The sequence below is a fragment of the Hylobates moloch genome, unplaced genomic scaffold (genome assembly GCF_009828535.3).
Source record: "Hylobates moloch isolate HMO894 unplaced genomic scaffold, HMol_V3 SCAFFOLD_11, whole genome shotgun sequence".
Lineage (NCBI taxonomy): Eukaryota > Metazoa > Chordata > Mammalia > Primates > Hylobatidae > Hylobates > Hylobates moloch.
The window spans coordinates 96805156-96822819 of record NW_026652286.1 but is presented as its reverse complement, the minus strand read 5'-3'; the positions used below and the strand labels follow the sequence as shown (position 1 = coordinate 96822819).

General features: G+C 36.1%; 1 protein-coding gene across 1 annotated transcript; it reads right to left on the bottom strand.

Moving 5' to 3' along the window:
• Window positions 1-246: 246 nt before the first annotated feature.
• Window positions 247-15119, bottom strand: LOC116476221 (olfactory receptor 10D3-like). The gene is given in 3 exon segments (XM_032165902.2): window positions 247-496; window positions 14183-14565; window positions 14568-15119. Coding segments are annotated over 3 exon segments (1185 nt in total).
• Between the last annotated feature and the right edge of the window lie 2545 nt (window positions 15120-17664).

Genomic DNA, 17664 nt, shown 5'->3' with positions numbered 1-17664 from the left:
GACCAGTGGAACGAAACGGTAGCTGCAGCAGTCAGAGGAGAGTCACGCCGCTGAGCTGACTCCACGGGAAAACCACCTTCCCGCTCCCCTTCTGGCTCCCCATCCATCTGCTGAGAGCTACTTCCACCATTCAATAAAACTTGGCACTCATTCTCCAAGCCCACATGTGATCTGATTCTTCTGGTACACCAAAGCAAGAACCCCGGGATACAGAAAGCCCTCTGTCCTTGTGATAAGGCAGAGGGTTTAATTGAGCTGATTAACACAAGCTGCCAACGGACGGCTAACTGAAAGAGCACACTGTAACACACGCCCACTGGGGCTTCGGCTGTAACATTCACCCTTAGACGCTGCCATGAGGTCAGAGCCCCACAACCTGCCGGTCTGCATGCTCCCCCTAGAGGTTGGAGCAGCGGGGCACCGAAAAGGCGAGCCACACCCCCATCGCACGCCCTGTGAGGGGGCTAAGGGAACTTTTCCCACTTTAACACATAATCTACTTTGGAAATAATTTAAATCAGTTAATTAAATGGGGAAGAAGGAGCCGAACAAAGAGTGCCATATAGGAAGTTACAATAGATAGAATGAAATTGTACCATCATGTTTTTATCCCCTGAAATAGTTTATATCATTTCTGTAAGATTTTTTTTCACTACATTCATCCATTTCTCCTTTCCTCTCATTCAAAACCACCGTGTTATACCATCCTGTCTCACTGTGGAAATATTCCTTTTCTGTAGCTTAATAAAATTGATTTAGCACTCAACTTTCCATTCTTTCTGCCCACATTTCATTTCATAATTTTTCCTTATATTTAGGTAAGATTGGAAGGAATGAGTCAGAAAGTTAGACACCTAGAATGGGTTGCTTACACGTCCTCCCTTTAAGCCCTTTATCTTTGCCCTTATTGTATGCTAACCACTCACCTCTTTGTCCTATATGCTAGAGATCCACAGCTCATTTTCTGTGCCATGATTCCTGGTCCCCATGTTATTTCTCTTCTTGCAAATCATCAGATGATTCCCTTCTTCTCTGCTCCCAATCAAATTAGATAGTCTGGCATGTAGCTAGTTCTTTTAGCAGGTAGCCCCACCACCAGTCAGGATATCTGAGCTAGGGTCAAGGAATAGGGAAGAGCTACTCAACACAGCCTCAGATGATAATGATGACACAGACCTGAATGTGTATGTGGGAACCAATGAGTTCTAGACCTGGAAATACAACCCTAGAATTGGGTGAATGTAGCTAGACAGGGTTTTCTTTTCTCCCACAATTGCACATAAGATCTAAGACCTTACTTAGTCTGTGAAAGGAATGAATTGTGTGAATGTATGTGTCGTGTAATTTGTCTCATTAAGCAATTCAATTTATTAAGTATAACATTGATGCTGATTATTGGACCTAAAAGATGTAAAATGAAAAAACAAAACAAAATTGGTTATGTACAGACACAATGCATTTCACTTAATTAAAAAATGTATTTGGCAACCTAGATGCCTGAAATACAGAGCTAATAATGTAGATTTCTGTCCACAGGAGTTCACAGTATAGTGTTTATGTGAATGTGGGCTGGGGAGGGTTACATGAACAAATTCCAAATCACTATTTTAAGCTTAATCATAATTATGTTCTAGACACAGTGATAGGAAACAAGAAGAAACCAGTGCAGTTAGGCTGGATTAGGGAGAATGTCCCAGAGTAGAAGATAACAGAACTATGCTGGTAAGAATAGAATGATACAAAGTTGTCTTTTTCTGAGAGCCTATCACAGACCTGATAGTAAGACACTTTGAGCAAATTAGCTCATTTAATTTTTACAAAACCAGAAGTCTATGAATCATTATAGATAATACAACTGAGACTCTGAGAGTGATGAGGTCAGATGAGCCACAGACTCTCGTCTCCAAAAATCATGTGATTGTCCCACCATTATCTCTCAGTGAGAGGCTAGAAGAGGAAGTGAAGGATGCTTATGCAAACATATAGAAACACAAATCATAAAATAGTTCTTTTCGCATTTCAGTGTTATGAAATGGCTGGAGTTTGACTGTGTATGAAAGGAGTGATCAAGCACGAGAACAGATGAAGACAGGAAGCTGGTCTCTTAAGGGCTTTGAACATGTTGTCTTAGGTCAGAGTTTCCTTTGTGGTAAGTGTGTGAATAGCCAGCATGGAGCATGCTCTAGAAAAACATTAGGCTGAGGACATGGAAGTGATGGGACTAGGCACCCATAAACCTATGCTTAATACATAGAAAGTAGAACCAAGGGTGTTATATATTCAAAGCTGAATAGAGAAGAAGGCAAAGCCAGGAGAAAACAGTGAAAAAATGGATGCAATTTTAATGGGGTAGAAGAGAAAGTCTAATGAGAGAATGAAATGACAGACCTAGAAGTAAATGTTATATTCAGAGTGTGATATTCATGTTTGAATGTTCAGAAGTGGGCAGGTAAGGGTGAAGGCAGGATCCAAGAGATGGTCCTGGGTGGTGAACCTGAAATCAAATGAAAGTGAACCACATGCATGAGAGCTTTGAGGCTTGGGTGATAAATTGCTCATTGCCAAAGACTTTAAGCTTACAGAAGGTTGTAGCAGGCTTGGGTTGCAGGAAAAATGTACCCTTTCTACCAAATATTTCAGTGAATATTCATGCATTATTGTAAGAATAGATGATTTAAAGGGACTAGGATAAGAGCTGCTTAGACTTCATCAGGAGAGAAGGTTTTGAAGACTAGAAGTAACCAACTGAAGAAGCTCAAACCTGGCTCTCTATGGGTGGGTTTTGGAAGATAGATTTATTTTTTCTATTAAGTTAATTTCAATACTTTTAAAATGGTAAACTTTACATAAACATCTGCATTTCTAGGTTATCTGAAATGTCAGAGGCATTATCAACAATTAACTTGACAACCAATATGTAATAACATACCTAGTTTTTTGAACATAGAGAATTTTAAGATAAGAAATACAAATTCTGTTTAAAGAATATTCTTTTTTTTCAGTTAAGACAGAAAGTGGAAGTAACATTCTAAAAAGGTAAGGTTGTATGAGTCTTTATTTACAACAAAATACAGGGCGAGTTATATTAGTCAGTATAGAATAGACTATGCTGTGATAACAAGTAAACCCAAAGCTGCAGTGGATAAACACAACAAAGATTTATTTCTCAGTCATGAAAAGTTTTAGATGGAATGGGAGACTCCCTCGATAGCTTCCAGAGTCCCCATGTCAGGGGGAGAGAGGACAGGAAGGTCACTCAGGTTGATTTTGTGAGCCATCCTCCAGAGTGATTTGCATCACTTCACCTTATATCCATATCCCTTTGGCCAGAACCCGGTATAGTGATCCCAAAGCAACTATTAAGGAGTCAAAAATACTCTATATGTTTTCAGGGAAATAAAATAAAACATAATTTGGTTTACATATAGCATTGCCTTTGTCCAAGAGTTTTTACAGAAGACAATAGGAAGAGCTTGGAAATGGGCCATTAGAGCATGGGAGAATCGTGGAAACAGCACACAGCAGTTTCAGTGTATGAGTATGGAAGGTGCAGAGCTTAGGGATGGAGTTAGGGGAGGACTTGCATTCATGGTGATGATTGAGAATAACCAGGATAAGAGCCACAGTAAAATTAAATAAAATTAAGGCTTTATGCAGATGCAAACAGGTGATATTGGAGTCTTGGTAAGACTAGGAGAAAATAGCATGATCCGTGAAGTACTGAGATTAATAGAAGCTAAAAACATCTGCAGTATCTGATCTAGGTGATTCTGAGAGTAGAAACTTTCTATTTCATGCATAAATACTATGAGGTTTTGAATACTATCGGCTTCAGAATACTTGTATGTTTCTATATTCAGCAACTGTTTTTGCTTATGATTATAAAGCAGGAAGAAAATAAGAAGAAACTTGCTATACTACTGCTGAAGAGTGACAAGCGGTGGAGGATGACACAGATAAACTTATATTTTAAATTTGTAATATCTAACTCTTCACAGACCCAAGGTAATTTAATATAATTAAAGTATGAAAGCCACTGATCTATATAAAATGGACTTTTTTATTAGAAATGTATTAATCACAAGAACAAACCAAGAAAAAAATTAAAATCTGAATAGATTAAGGTTCATGAAACAATTAAAAACCATTTCCAAGAATTAGGTATAAAAATTATATTAGAATCAAATGACTTTGTACTCTATTTCAAGAAACAGCTGATCCTCCTGTGTTTTTCTTTCTAGAGCATAGAATGTTTATCCACTTCATTTTATAAAGGTAACAAATCTGAAACTAAAATTAATTCCAAAAACATGTCACTAAATCCATAATTAAAATGGATGTGATCTCTGAATAAATTTCAAGCAAATGAAATACAAGAAATACTAAATGCCCCATCCCAATGACTACTCAGTTTGTTCTAGCAATCCACAGATAATTTAATATTGGTAATGCATTAAATATTGAATAATAAAGTTGAGCATAGTAGCTCACGCCTGTAATCCCAGCACTTTGGGAAGGTGAGGTGGGAGGATCACTTGAGGCCAGGAGTTCAAGGTTACTGTGAGCTATGATCATGCTACTGCACTCCAGGCTTAATGACAGAGCGAGATCTTGTCTTTAAAATATAAAAAATTAAAAAATAAATAAAACAAAAGTTTAGTTTTATGAGATAAGCAGAAATTAAACTTCCACCTGTAATCCAGTAAATATCAGGTATATTAAAGAGTTTACTAAAACAAAAAAACCCCTAGAAATATTTATCAGAGATGAGTTATAAGAATTTCTAAGTTTAAAAACAATAGAAAAGGAGAAAAAAGATTAGTGCTCAGTAACATAAAAAAAGACTTCTGTACCTAAAATATTGTAAAGGAAAACAAAGGACAAATGAAAAGGTGAATGAAAATGTAATGCATATGAGAAATTAATATTCTAAATTTATGAAGAATACAAAATAATGTAAAATTTCTCAGGGTCTCATTAAACATTTACAAAGGTCAATAACTGATTTTATACAAAAGAGGATATTCAAATAAACATATAAAACATATTATCTCATTTGAAATAAAAATAATCATTTCAACAAGTTATTAATTTAATAACCTTTATGATAGTATTTTGCATAGTAAAGGGGGAAATATATTTTTAGGAGTTGCTATAGCATTTCTCTAAAGTATTGTGGCAGTGTGTATAAAACGAACAAAAAACCAATATTCTTTGACCCAGCAATACCACAGCTAAAAATATAATAGAGATGTGGTAAAATCTTTAAGCACAAATATGTTCACTGTGGAGTTATGGTTAATGGTGAAAAACTAAAATCAAATTATAAGCTTAGTAATATAGGAATAATTATGATTATCATATTGATAAAATAGAATATTATGCAGCTTTTTAAAATTTCCTTATTAATATTTTATAGTGATAATGGATTTCTAGCGTAACAGCTTGAAGAGCTCTGTGGAACTACTTTCTAGCAAAACTGGTGAAAAGAACCATTTAAAGTCTCTAGAAATAGCTCTAAGGATATATAGGAAAAAAAGAAACATTTATTTGAGAAAATCAATTATAATTTGGTAATAACAGAGAGAGTTTCTGGAATTTGAACTGAGATCTGCACCCTACCATCCCTGTCCAGCCTAGCGACATAGAAACTCTGCTCCAGACTGGAGCAGCCAAGAACACAAGGCTTTCTTTTTTCTCAGCTTCCAGTCAGAGGGCTATCTTCCCAGAAAGTGCAGGATGTCAGCATGTCTCATTCTTTCCCCAGCTACTTGTTGCTGGAGCTAAGTTTCAAGTTAGTATGGCTAAAGGTGAGGGGCTTCCTTCTTCTTTCCAGTCCTTACCTGTGGGATGGAAGATCAACCTCGGTTGTGACATTGCCGAAAATACAGGAGTCTCAACTGACACTGCCCCAACCCATAAGCTCATGGTTCCACACTAGGAAGAGGAAGCTAAGAAGAGCTGAGGTTACTACCCATTTCTCACTCCCCACTGAGACTTAATTTCTACAGTGGGGGTGTCACTCAAAGACAAGCAGCCATTGTGCCCACTTCCAGCTTCAGAGACCTGCTTCAGAGATTATGCCTAGGGGAAAAAGCAGAAAATGTAGGAAAGAAACAGCTGGAAGGAGCAAGCATAGATCAGGACAAATCTCAAACACTGATTGACCCTCTGAACTATTTCTATAAAAGACCCCAAATATGATTGGGTTGGTCTACAGAACAATTTAGGTCCCAGGGTATTATTGAAAACAACACAACAATTTGTCAGCAGTTAGTGGAGCTGAATGGCTAGGTGTGGCCAGGGAAATAGACAATTAAAGTGAACCCTGCCCAAAACACTGTTACCTGAGTATAGTGAGACTTGACACCACAGAAGACATAATAGACTTCACTAAAATTTTCTGGCCAGTCACTAAACAAACAAGCAAATAATAATAACATGCCCTGGAGGGAGATGAAAACCAGCACCCAGATGCTAAAATATATTCCCTAAAATGCCTAGCTTTTAACAAAAAATTACAAGACATACAAAGAATCATGAAAGCATGGCCCATACATCAAGAAAAAAAGCAGATTAGAAAACAACAACAGCTTGTGAGAGCAACCACGTATCAGATTTTAGCAACAGACAAAGATTTCAAAATATCCATTTTAATTGTGTTCAAAGAACTAAAAGAATTCATGACCAAGGAAGCAAAAGAAGGTACGATGACAATGTTGCATCAAATAAAGAATATCAATAAAGAGAAATAGAACAAGTAAAAATTCTGGAGTTCAAAATACAATAACTTAAATGAAAAATATTAAAGGAACTCAAAAGTAGATTTTAACTGATCAAAGAAAGACTTAGCAAATGTGAAGATAAAGATAAATCAATATAGAGCATGAAGCCAAAAAAACAGAGAGAAAAATAATAAAGAGAAATGAAAAAAGATTCAGAGAAATGTAAAACACCATTAAGCACACTAATATATGCTTAATGGGAATACCAGAAGAAGCAGAGAGAATGAGAGAGAGAGAGAGAGCATTAAAAATATCAGTAGAAATAATGACTAAAAATATCCCAAATATATAAAATGAAAAACAACAATCTGCATATCCAGGAAGCTCAATGAACACTAAGTACAATAAGCATGAAGAAATCCAGATAAATCATAGTAGAAATATTAAAATCCAAGCACAGGAAAACAAATGTGAAAAGCATCAAGAGAAAAAAGTCTCATCACTTACAAAGGAACTCCAATAAAATTAGTTTCTCATAAGAAACAACAGAAGCTCAAAGGAGGGGGAATAATCATTTCAGTGCTCAAAGAAAAAACTAAAAGTCAACCAAAAGCCTACGTACAACAAAGCTATCTTCAAAAGTGAAGGTAAAAATATTCTCAGATAAACAAAAATTAAGAGACTTTGTTTCTAGCAGATCCACCCTACAAGAAAGAATGAATTTATTCAGACTGAAAATAAGTGACCCCAGAATGCAATCTGAATTCCCATGGAAAAAGAAAAAAAACTGGTAAAGGTAATTATGTAATTATAAAAGATAGTATAAATGCATATTTTCTCCCTTCCTTTAACTGGTTTAAAAGCAGTTGTATAAAACAATGTGTATGTAATTTAGGGCATATAACATATATAAATGTAATATATTTGCCAATAATAGTAGAAAAGAGGTGGGTGGAAGCAGAGCTGCATTGGGCTAAGATAATTACTCTAGATGGTAATTTGAATCCACAGAAAGAAAGAAAACCAGAAATAGTAAGTAAGAAGTTTATTATAACAAAAGCTATGAATATATACTCGCTTTCCTTTCTTCTCTCAACTTTCTTTAAAAGACATGAAATTGGTGGGGTGAGAGAGCATCATGAAGAATAGTTAATGGATGGTGGGCTTAATACCTGGGTGATGAATTGATCTGTGCAGCAAACCATCATGGCACACATTTACCTACATAACAAACTTGCATATCCTGCACATGTACCCCAGAACTTAAAATAAAAGTTGAAGAAAAAAAAAAAACTCTCCTCCATAAAAGTCAGCCACGATACAGGCATTATACTATAAAAAAGACATGAAATTATATAAAATAACAATTATAGCAATGCATTGTTGAATTATAATATCCATGTATGTAATATATATAACAGTAATAGCACAAAAGAGGAAAAAAGAATAGCATTAGATAGAAGTGATGTTTTTGTATTGCTCTGGAATTAACTTATTATAAATATGAAGCTAATTGTGGTAAGTTATGATGTAAGATGGGAGGCCCTTGAGATAATGACTCAAAAAATACCATAAAAATCATTAAAGAAATTAAAATGCTATATTTGAAGTTAATGTAAAGAAAAAAAGTAAAGGAGAAATAGAGGAACAAAAAGACATAAAATGAGGCATATAGAAAACAAAAAGTAAAGTGGTAGGTGTAAATCCAACTATATTAATATTATCATTAAATGTAAGTGAATTGACAATTCAATCAAGAGTCAGAATTGTCAGACTGGACAAAAAATCATGATTCAGCTACATATTGCTTACAGGAGACACACTTTAGACTCAAAGATACAAACATAATCAAAGTAAAAGCATAGAAAAACATATAATGTAAACAGCAACCACAGGAATGCTGAAGTGGCTATATTAATAGACAAAATAGACTTTAAAACAAAAAAAATTACTAGAGCTAAACACAGATACTTTTTAATGATTAAAAAGGTGCCTCTATCAAGAAGATAAAATTATAATCATATGCACCGAATAACAGCGCTACCAAAATACATGAAGCAAAAATTGACAGAAATGAATGTGTAACAAAGACAATTCAGGCCAGGTGTGTTGGCTCATGCCTGTAAATCCAAGCACTTTGGGAGGCTGAAGCAGGCAGATCACAAGGTCGGGAGTTCAAGACCAGCCTGGCTAACATGGCGAAACTCCATCTCTACTAAAAATACAAAAATTAGCTGGATGTGGTGGCGGGTGCCTGTAATCCCAGCAACTCTGGAGGCTGAGGGAGAAGAATCATTTGAACCCAGGAGGCGGTGGTTGCAGTGAGCCGAGATTGCATCATTTCACTCCAGCCTGGGCAACAGTGCAAGACTCCGTCTTGAAAAAAAAAAGGCAATTCAATAATAGCCTATTTTTAATAATGAATAAAATGACAATACAGAAGATCAAGGAAATAAAAGACTGTGGAACAACATTATAAGTCAACTAGACATAAAAAAAACCTATAAAAACTCAACCCAACAACATAGAATACAGAGCCTTCTCAAGTTTATATGGAATGCTCTCAGGGATAGACCATATGCAAGTCCATAAAACAAATCTTAATAAGTTTAAAAGGATTGTGATCATATAAACTAAGTTCCTCAAACAGAATGAAATAAAGTTAGGAACTGATAGTAAAAGGAAACTTGGAAAATTAATAAATATGTGAAAATCAAACAATAAGAAGTTAAATTAGAAAAAAACGTACAACAGACAAGACTTATGTGATGCTGCTAACGTGGTACTTTGAAGGAAGTTTGTATTTTGAATGCCTATCGTATGAAGAAAGATCTGAAATCAATAACTTAATTTTCCAGCTCAAAGAAATGAAAAAAGGAGCAAACTATATTTACAGCAAGCTAAATGAAGAAACTAATAAAAGTTAGAAAAGAAATTAATAAAAGAGAATTTTTAAAAATACACAAAATCAATAAAACTAAAAGTTGATTATTTAAAAGGATCAACAAAACTGACAAGACTTTAGCTAGGTTGACCAATTTAAAAAGAAGAATCAAGTTATTAGAATCAGAAATGGGAAAGGAGACATTACTACCAACCTTACAGAAATAAAAAAGATGCTAAAGGAATAGTATGAGTAACTGTATCAATAGACTAGATAACTTACATAAAATGGAAAAGTTATTAAAAAGACACAACCTACCCAAACTGACTCATGAAAAAAGAGACAATCTCAATAGAGCTATAAAAAGTAAAGATATTAAATCAATAATCAAAAATACACCCACAAATAAAAATTCGGGACCACATGGCTTCACTACTAAATTCTACAAACTATTTTAGAAAGAATTGACACCAATTCTTCACAAACTCTTCCAAAAAAAAACAGAGGAGGGAAAAACTTTTCTCAACTCATTTTTCAAAAGCAGGATAACCCTGATACCAAAAATATCAAATCAAAGGGAAAAAAAGAAGTCAATATCTCTTATGAATATGAATACAACAACCCCCAACAAAATCTTCCCACACTAAATCCATCAATGTATAAAAAGAATTATATACCATGACAAAGTGAAGATTTATCCCAGGTATGCAAATTTTGATTGACATTCAAAAATCAACTAATGTAATACACTATATCAAACAACAACATCAAAAACCCCCACCAAACCACATGATAATTTCAAGAGACAGAAAAATCATTTGACAAAATCAATACACTTTCATGATGAAAAAACATTCAACAAACTAGAAGTAGAAGGAAACTTCTTCAACATGATCAATGGCATCTATAAAAAATTCACACAGCAAACATCATATGTAATGGTGAAAGACTAGATTCTTTGCCTCTAAGTGAAGAACAAGACAAAGATACTTGCTTTTAGCACTTCTGTTCAACACTGCACTGGAATTTTAAGCCAAAGCAATTAGGCAAGAAAGAGAATTTTAAAAACCTAAGGATATCCCTAGAGAAAAGAAAAGGAAAACATAAAACTATCTCTACTTGCAGATGACATAACTGTGCATACAGATAATCCTAAGGAATCCACAAAAAAATACTAGAATAAAGGACTTCAGCAAAACAGGATACAAGATCTATATACAAAAATCAATTGATTAAATTTCTATATATTTGCTATTAAAAATCTTAAATGGAAATTAAGAACACAATTCCATTTACAGTAGCACCAAAGGAATAAATACCTAGGAACACATTTAAACAAGGAAGTAAAATACTTGCACCTTGGAAACTATTAAACTAAAAAGAATTAAAGAAGATCTGGATGAATGGAAAAAGATCCCATGCTCATGGGTTAGAAGAATAAATAATGTTGAAATAACAATTCTCCCCAGATGAATTTACAGATGCAATGCAATCCCTATCAGAATCCAGTTATCTTTTCTGTAGTTGATAAGCTGATTCTAAAGTTCATATGGAATTTCAAAAATCTGTCAAAACAATCCTGAAAGAAGTAGAAAGTAGGAGTAATTACACTTTCCAATTTCAAAACTTACTAAAAACCATGGTAATCAAGACTGTGACACCAGCATAAGTATAGACATATATGTCAGTGGAAAAGAACTGAGAGTATAGAACAAAATCAAGACATGTATCTATGGTAAACTAATTTTCAACAACGGAGCCAAGACCATTCAATAGGAAAGAAGTCTTTCAGCAAATGGTCCTGGTACAACTAGATAGTCGCAGGTAAGAGAATGAATTTGAACCCTTAACTCACACCATTTATAAAAACTAACTCAAAAAGAATCATAAACCTAAATGTAAGAACTAAACTATAAAACTCTTAAAAGAAAACATGGGTATCATGACCTTAGACTTGGCAATGATTTCTTAGATATGACACCAAAAGCACAAATAACAAAAGAAAGATAAACTGGATACCACTGAAATTTAAAGCTTTTATGCATAAAGGGTACTATCAAGAAGGTAAAAAGACCACTCACAGCATGAGAGAAAAGATTTGCAAATTATATGTTTGATAAGGATTTGGCATCTGAGAATATATAAAGAATTATTACAATTCAACAACAAAAAGTCAAAAAAGTCAATTACTTGAATAGACATTTTATTTTCTGAAGACATACAAATGGCCAACAAACATGTGAAATGATGCTCAATTTCATTCATCATCGGAAAAATTCAGATCAAAACCACAATGACATACCGTGTCACAGCCACTAGAATGGCTACATAAAATTTTTAAAAAGTGTTGGCCAAGATGTAGTAAAAACAGAACACTTCTACTTTGCTAGAATGTAAAATGGTGCAGCCTCTGTGGAGAATAGTTTGGCGATTCCTCAAAAGAGCAAACATAGAATTACTCTATGATCCGGAGGTCAGGAGACTGAGACCATCCTGGCTAACATGGTGAAACCCCATCGCTATTAAAAATACAAAAAAAAAAAAAAAAAAAATTAGCGGGGCGTGGTTGGCGGGCGCCTGTGGTCCCAGCTACTTGGCAGGCTGAGGCAGGCGAATGGCGTGAACCCGGAGGGCGGAGGTTGCAGTGAGCTGAGATCGCGCCACTGCACTCCAGCCTGGGTGACAGAGCGAGACCCAGCCTCAAAAAAAAAAAAAAAAGAATTACTCTATGATCCAGCAATTTCAGTAGGTATATATCCAAAAGAACTAAAAACAGGTGTTCAAACAAAACATACACACAAACGTTAATAGCAGTACTATTCAAAATACCCAAAGGTAGAAATAACTCAAATGTTAATCAACTGATGCATGGAAAAACAAATTGTGGTGTACTCATGCAGTGAAATATTGTTTAACATAAAAAAAGCTAGAACATAGATTAATCTTGAAAATATTATACTCATTTAAATAAGCCAGTCACAAAAGACTGGCTTTGAAGGTTCATATTATATGATTCAACTTTTATGTAATGTCCAGAATAAGCAAGTCTATAGATACAGAAAGTAGATTAGTGTTTGCTTACTAAGGGTGATGTGGGAATAGGGAGGTAATGGTTAAAGGGTACAGGACATTTTTTGCGGTGATTAAAATGTTCTAAGATTGACTGTGGTAAAGGTGGTACATATGTAAATATATGGAAAAACCATTGAATTGTACACTTTAAATTCACAAATTATTTGGTGTGTGATTATATCTCAAAAAAGCTATTTAAAAAATTATGGCAATTGAAAATTCTTGATACATGATTAAAACAAGAAAATATATATGTGAGCTAATCACAACTATATAAATCTCTAAAATATATACATATATAGATACATAATATAAATATAGATATAGATGACATAGATAGAAATGAAAAAAAATTTAAACAAGAAGTCAGAAACCCTAGTTCCAGTTTAATCACTAATGAGAGAGGTAGGAAAAATGACAAAATGTTAACAGTGGTTATCTTTTGGTGGTAGGATCAGTGAGTAATTTCTACTCATTTTACTTTTTTGCAGTGTCCTAGTTTTCTTTGAAGCTATTTACATGAGAAAACAATGACTGTTATTTTTGAAGGCCCATAAGCTCTGGAATTCAGATTTAGTCCCTGACCGAACGAAAGCAAACCTGTAATCCTCTTACAGAACTGAAATTGTTGTTATAAAGAAAGAATATGTTTACCTGAGAGATAGCCTATACTAATACATCTTTTTGGATATATGGGTACTAATTGACTTCTAAAGAGAATTTATTTTCTTTCTTTTTTTTCAGTTTTAAGACAGTGTCTCTCGTTCCGTCGCCCAGGCTGAAGTGCAGTGCTGCGATCTCGGCTTGCTGCAGCCTCCACCTCCCAGGCTCAGGCGATTCTCCTGCCTCAGCCTCCTGAGTAGCTGGGACTACAGGTGCCCACCACCACGCCTGGCTAATTTTGTATTATTAGTAGAGACGGGGTTTCACCATGTTGACCAGGCTGGTCTTGAAGTCCTGAGCTCAAGTGATCTGCCTGCCTCAGCCTCCCAAAATGCTGGGATTACAGGCATAGGCCACCATACCCGGCCAGATAATTTCTTGGTATCAGACTCATACATATGTCATCCATCAAAATATAGACTCAAAAAAAGTTATAGAAATCAATGGAGCAAATTTAATGAACTAGATTTGCTGGCAAATTGAAGAATATTCTGTGTAAACCGAAAAGAAGCTCCTGAGAGAAGTATTTATGTTACCATTTAGACACTACGGAAGCAGCATTAGCACATGGTTAAGATGCTTTGGGTCACATTTTCGCCCAGCAAGTTTTTAACTCCATGATACTGCAGAAAGATCTCAGCCTCTCAGTGCCTTAATTTTTTCCTCATAAATTGAGATAATAATATTATCTACTTCTTATGATTATTATAATCATTACATATATCAGTATTTGTAAATAGTGCCTGGTACTTAGTAATCAAACAAAAAAATAGGAGCTAATTGCCCCCAGATAAATTCAAGACAAAGCTGTAAAGACAGACCATGATATAAAGCTTACCTTCCACAATTATGTACTCCTTGAATAAGCATCTTTCTCAGTGCCAGCTTTACACCTTTGTTTCTCAAAGTATATATCAAAGGATTCAGAGAAGGGGTAACAATATTATTCAACACCTGAACCACAGAGTCCAGCCAAGGGCTGGAAGCAGGTCGGAGATAAATGAGGACTATTGGTCCGTAGAAGAGCAGGATGGACGTCAGATGGGCACTGCAGGTTGAGAAGGCTCTGCGCCTACCTTCTGAGGAACTGATTTTCAATATAGAGATAACAATGCAAGCATAAGAGGTGAGGATAAGAAGAAAACACATGAGCGCAACAACACCTACGTTGATGAAACTCACCGTCCATGCTAGAGAGGTGTCTGCGCAGGCCAACGGAATATCACCACCGGAATATCACAGAAAAAATTGTCCACTTCACTGGGGCCACAGTAGGGTAACTTAAAGTTGAGGAGTGTGAGGACAGAGGCATGCAGACAGCTCCCCGTCCAGGTGCCTAGCGTCAGGAGGGCACACACCCTGCGGTTCATGATGACCGAGTATCGCAAAGGGTGGCAGATGGCTGCAAATCGGTCATAGGCCATCACAGTGTACAGGAAACACTCGGTGCAACCCAGGAAATGGTGAAAGAAGAGCTGGGAGGCACAACCCTGGAAAGAGATGGTGCGGCTTTGTCCCACTAAGTAAAGCATCATTTTGGGGGAACTCACTGAAGGGAAAAATATGTCAAACACAGACAGGTTTCCCAGAAAGAAATACATGGGGGTATGGAGGTTGGAGGAAGTGAGGACGGCCAGAAGAATGAGTAGGTTCCCTAGCAAGGTGAAGAGGTGGAAGGCCAGAAATAAGACAAAAAGCACATTTTCCATCCCCTTTGTGTGAGGGATTCTCATCAGGAGGAACTCAGTTACTGGAGTGTGATTCTTTATCTTCATGTCAAATTAGTCCTGGAACATCAAAGAATGGCCTCACTGAGATGAGGTTTTCCTGCAAAAAACTATCTTTATAGAGCCTTTCGCAAACTGATAATAACTACATAGAGCGGAGAACTTCCAAATAGGAGTCAGTTCAATCCTGTCACTAATTAATGAGTGACATTTGGGTAAGTTATTAATCTATTTTTCATCTGTTTCCTCATAAGTAAAATGAAGAGATAACACTAGAGTTGATACAGAAGAGAAGGTGTAGAATAAACTTTACAATTGGAAGTATCTGAGTTTACATACGAAACACGCTGCCCACTCTGACATCAGATGACCTTGAAAACAACTCTTTAAATCTTTTCTGAATATATATAAATAGTAAAATAATGTATTATGGTTCTTGTGTACATTAATGCATTGATGTCTGTAAAGTACCTATATAATTTTGGCTCCTACCCATCTTTGTTAAAAAATTTATTCATTAAATTATTTAATGTGTGCCTTATTCCACAGCATTTCTATAAGTTGACTTGTAGCAGTTCTCAGATTACCTATTCATGTGACTGATCGGGGAGGCAGCTTTCTCAATCAGCAGCTAGAGTAACTGAAAACTGAGAATTGTCTAGTGGGTGTAAAACAGAAAGGAAGCCTGGGCATGGTGGCTCACACCTGTAATCCCAGCAGCTTGGGAGGCCAAGGTGACAGGATCGCTTGAGCCCAGGGATTTGAGACCAGCCTAGGAAATACAGCGACGCCTTGTCTCTCCAAAAATTAAAAGAAAAAGAAAAAACTAGCTGAGTGTGGTGGTGTATGTCTGTAGTCCCAGCTACTTGGGAGGCTGAGGTGGGGAGATCCTTTAAGCCGAAAAGGCAGAGATTGCAGTGAGCCAAAATCATGCCACTGCACTCCAGCCTGGGTGACAGAGTGAGACCCTGTCCCAAAAATAAATTAAATAAAAATAAAGAAATAAAAGAATAGAAAAGATGATATGTAGGTAGGAAAAGGCAATAGATAATTACTGATATTAAAAACAGCCATTTCTTTTAATAGAGTTTAGTGTCCAATAGCAATTATATCTGTGACTTGACTGCAAATAATCATTTTTCCTAGAATTAGCTTTATAATTCCCCATTATCACTTTATATCTTATTCATTTCCTAAAAGTTTCTAAAGTTAAGCTACATTAATCAGGTAATAGCTCAATAGAATACCATGGAGTCAACTAAGTCAGATTTAGCCCAAAGTCAAACAGAGCCAATTCCCATGTTCTTCCCACCTTCCTCTAGTGCATAGAACTCATCAGAAGATGAGAGGGGAGCACTCCAGAGAAAGGGCACTCACAGACTGAAGAGAAATGTGGCTGGCCTGGGCTGAAAACCAGGCCCTACGTCCACCCAGCCCTGTTTCCTTTGCTTTTAGGTGCTGTGGATCATCTGTGGCTCTGGGGCTAGAAAAGCCGAATGTTCCTCTTTTTCAGACTCAGCCAGCCAGGCCAGAAAATCTCAGTGCCCCTGGCCCCTGAATGAAGTAGCAGCAATCATGGTTCAAGAGTGAATAAATGTCTTCAGTTTCTTTGGGACCCTCTTCCCTAGTGGGTGCTAAGGAAGTGTGGAACCAAGGGAGCAATTAGACTGGAGGTGTTCCTCTCTTCCCTTCTCTTTCTCCCCACTGCCTCTACCTCATTAATTCTTAGACTGAAATGCAATTCTACAGTGGCATTTAGTTATATTCAATTTAAAGCTCTTTAATTAAAAATAATTCTTGGGCTATTTTTCCTCTAGGAGAGAGCCATCCCTGGAGTTCAGATGTTTGAGATTGCCCAGTGATCCTTTACCTGGAGAATCTGGGTTTGAAGAAAGAGCTGGAAATTAGGAAGGCAACCACTTAAACAGGCAACAATCCCATCTGATGTTAAAAACAAAATAAAACACAGCTGCACCTGTTTTTTCTACAATTTGCTTTATAATCCCCCATTATCACTTCCACAACTGATTGAATTCATATTTTATTCATTTTCTTTTTTTAGTTTCCTCTTAAAAAAAAAAGAAAACAGGATACATGTGGAGAATGTGCAGGTTTGTTCCATAGATATATGCGCCATGGTGGTTTGCTGCACCTACTGACCCGTCCTCTAAGTTCCCTCCCCTCACCCCCACCCCACAACAGGCCCTGGTGTGTGTTGTTCCCCTCTGCGTCCATGTGTTTTCAATGTTCAACTCTCACTTATGAGTGAGAACATGCACGTTTTCTCTTTATTTTCCTTTAAGACTGCTACTGACATTAATTTTAGCATACGTTAATTACCACAACTTTGTCGGATGTATATTTTAAGAATTCAGTCTGCTGACTGCTGTGTAGAGAATGGATCAGAGTGGACAAGGGTAGATTAAGTACATCTGTGAGCATGTTATTTTTACTGGCTGTCTAGCAAACAAAAAGCAAATGGGTTTATTAAAAATGTTATGACTAAAATCCCTTTGAGAAAATATAGAAGGCACAGAAATTACAACTATACTGTTGAATAAGTAAGTTTATCAGCATTTTTATAATTATCGTG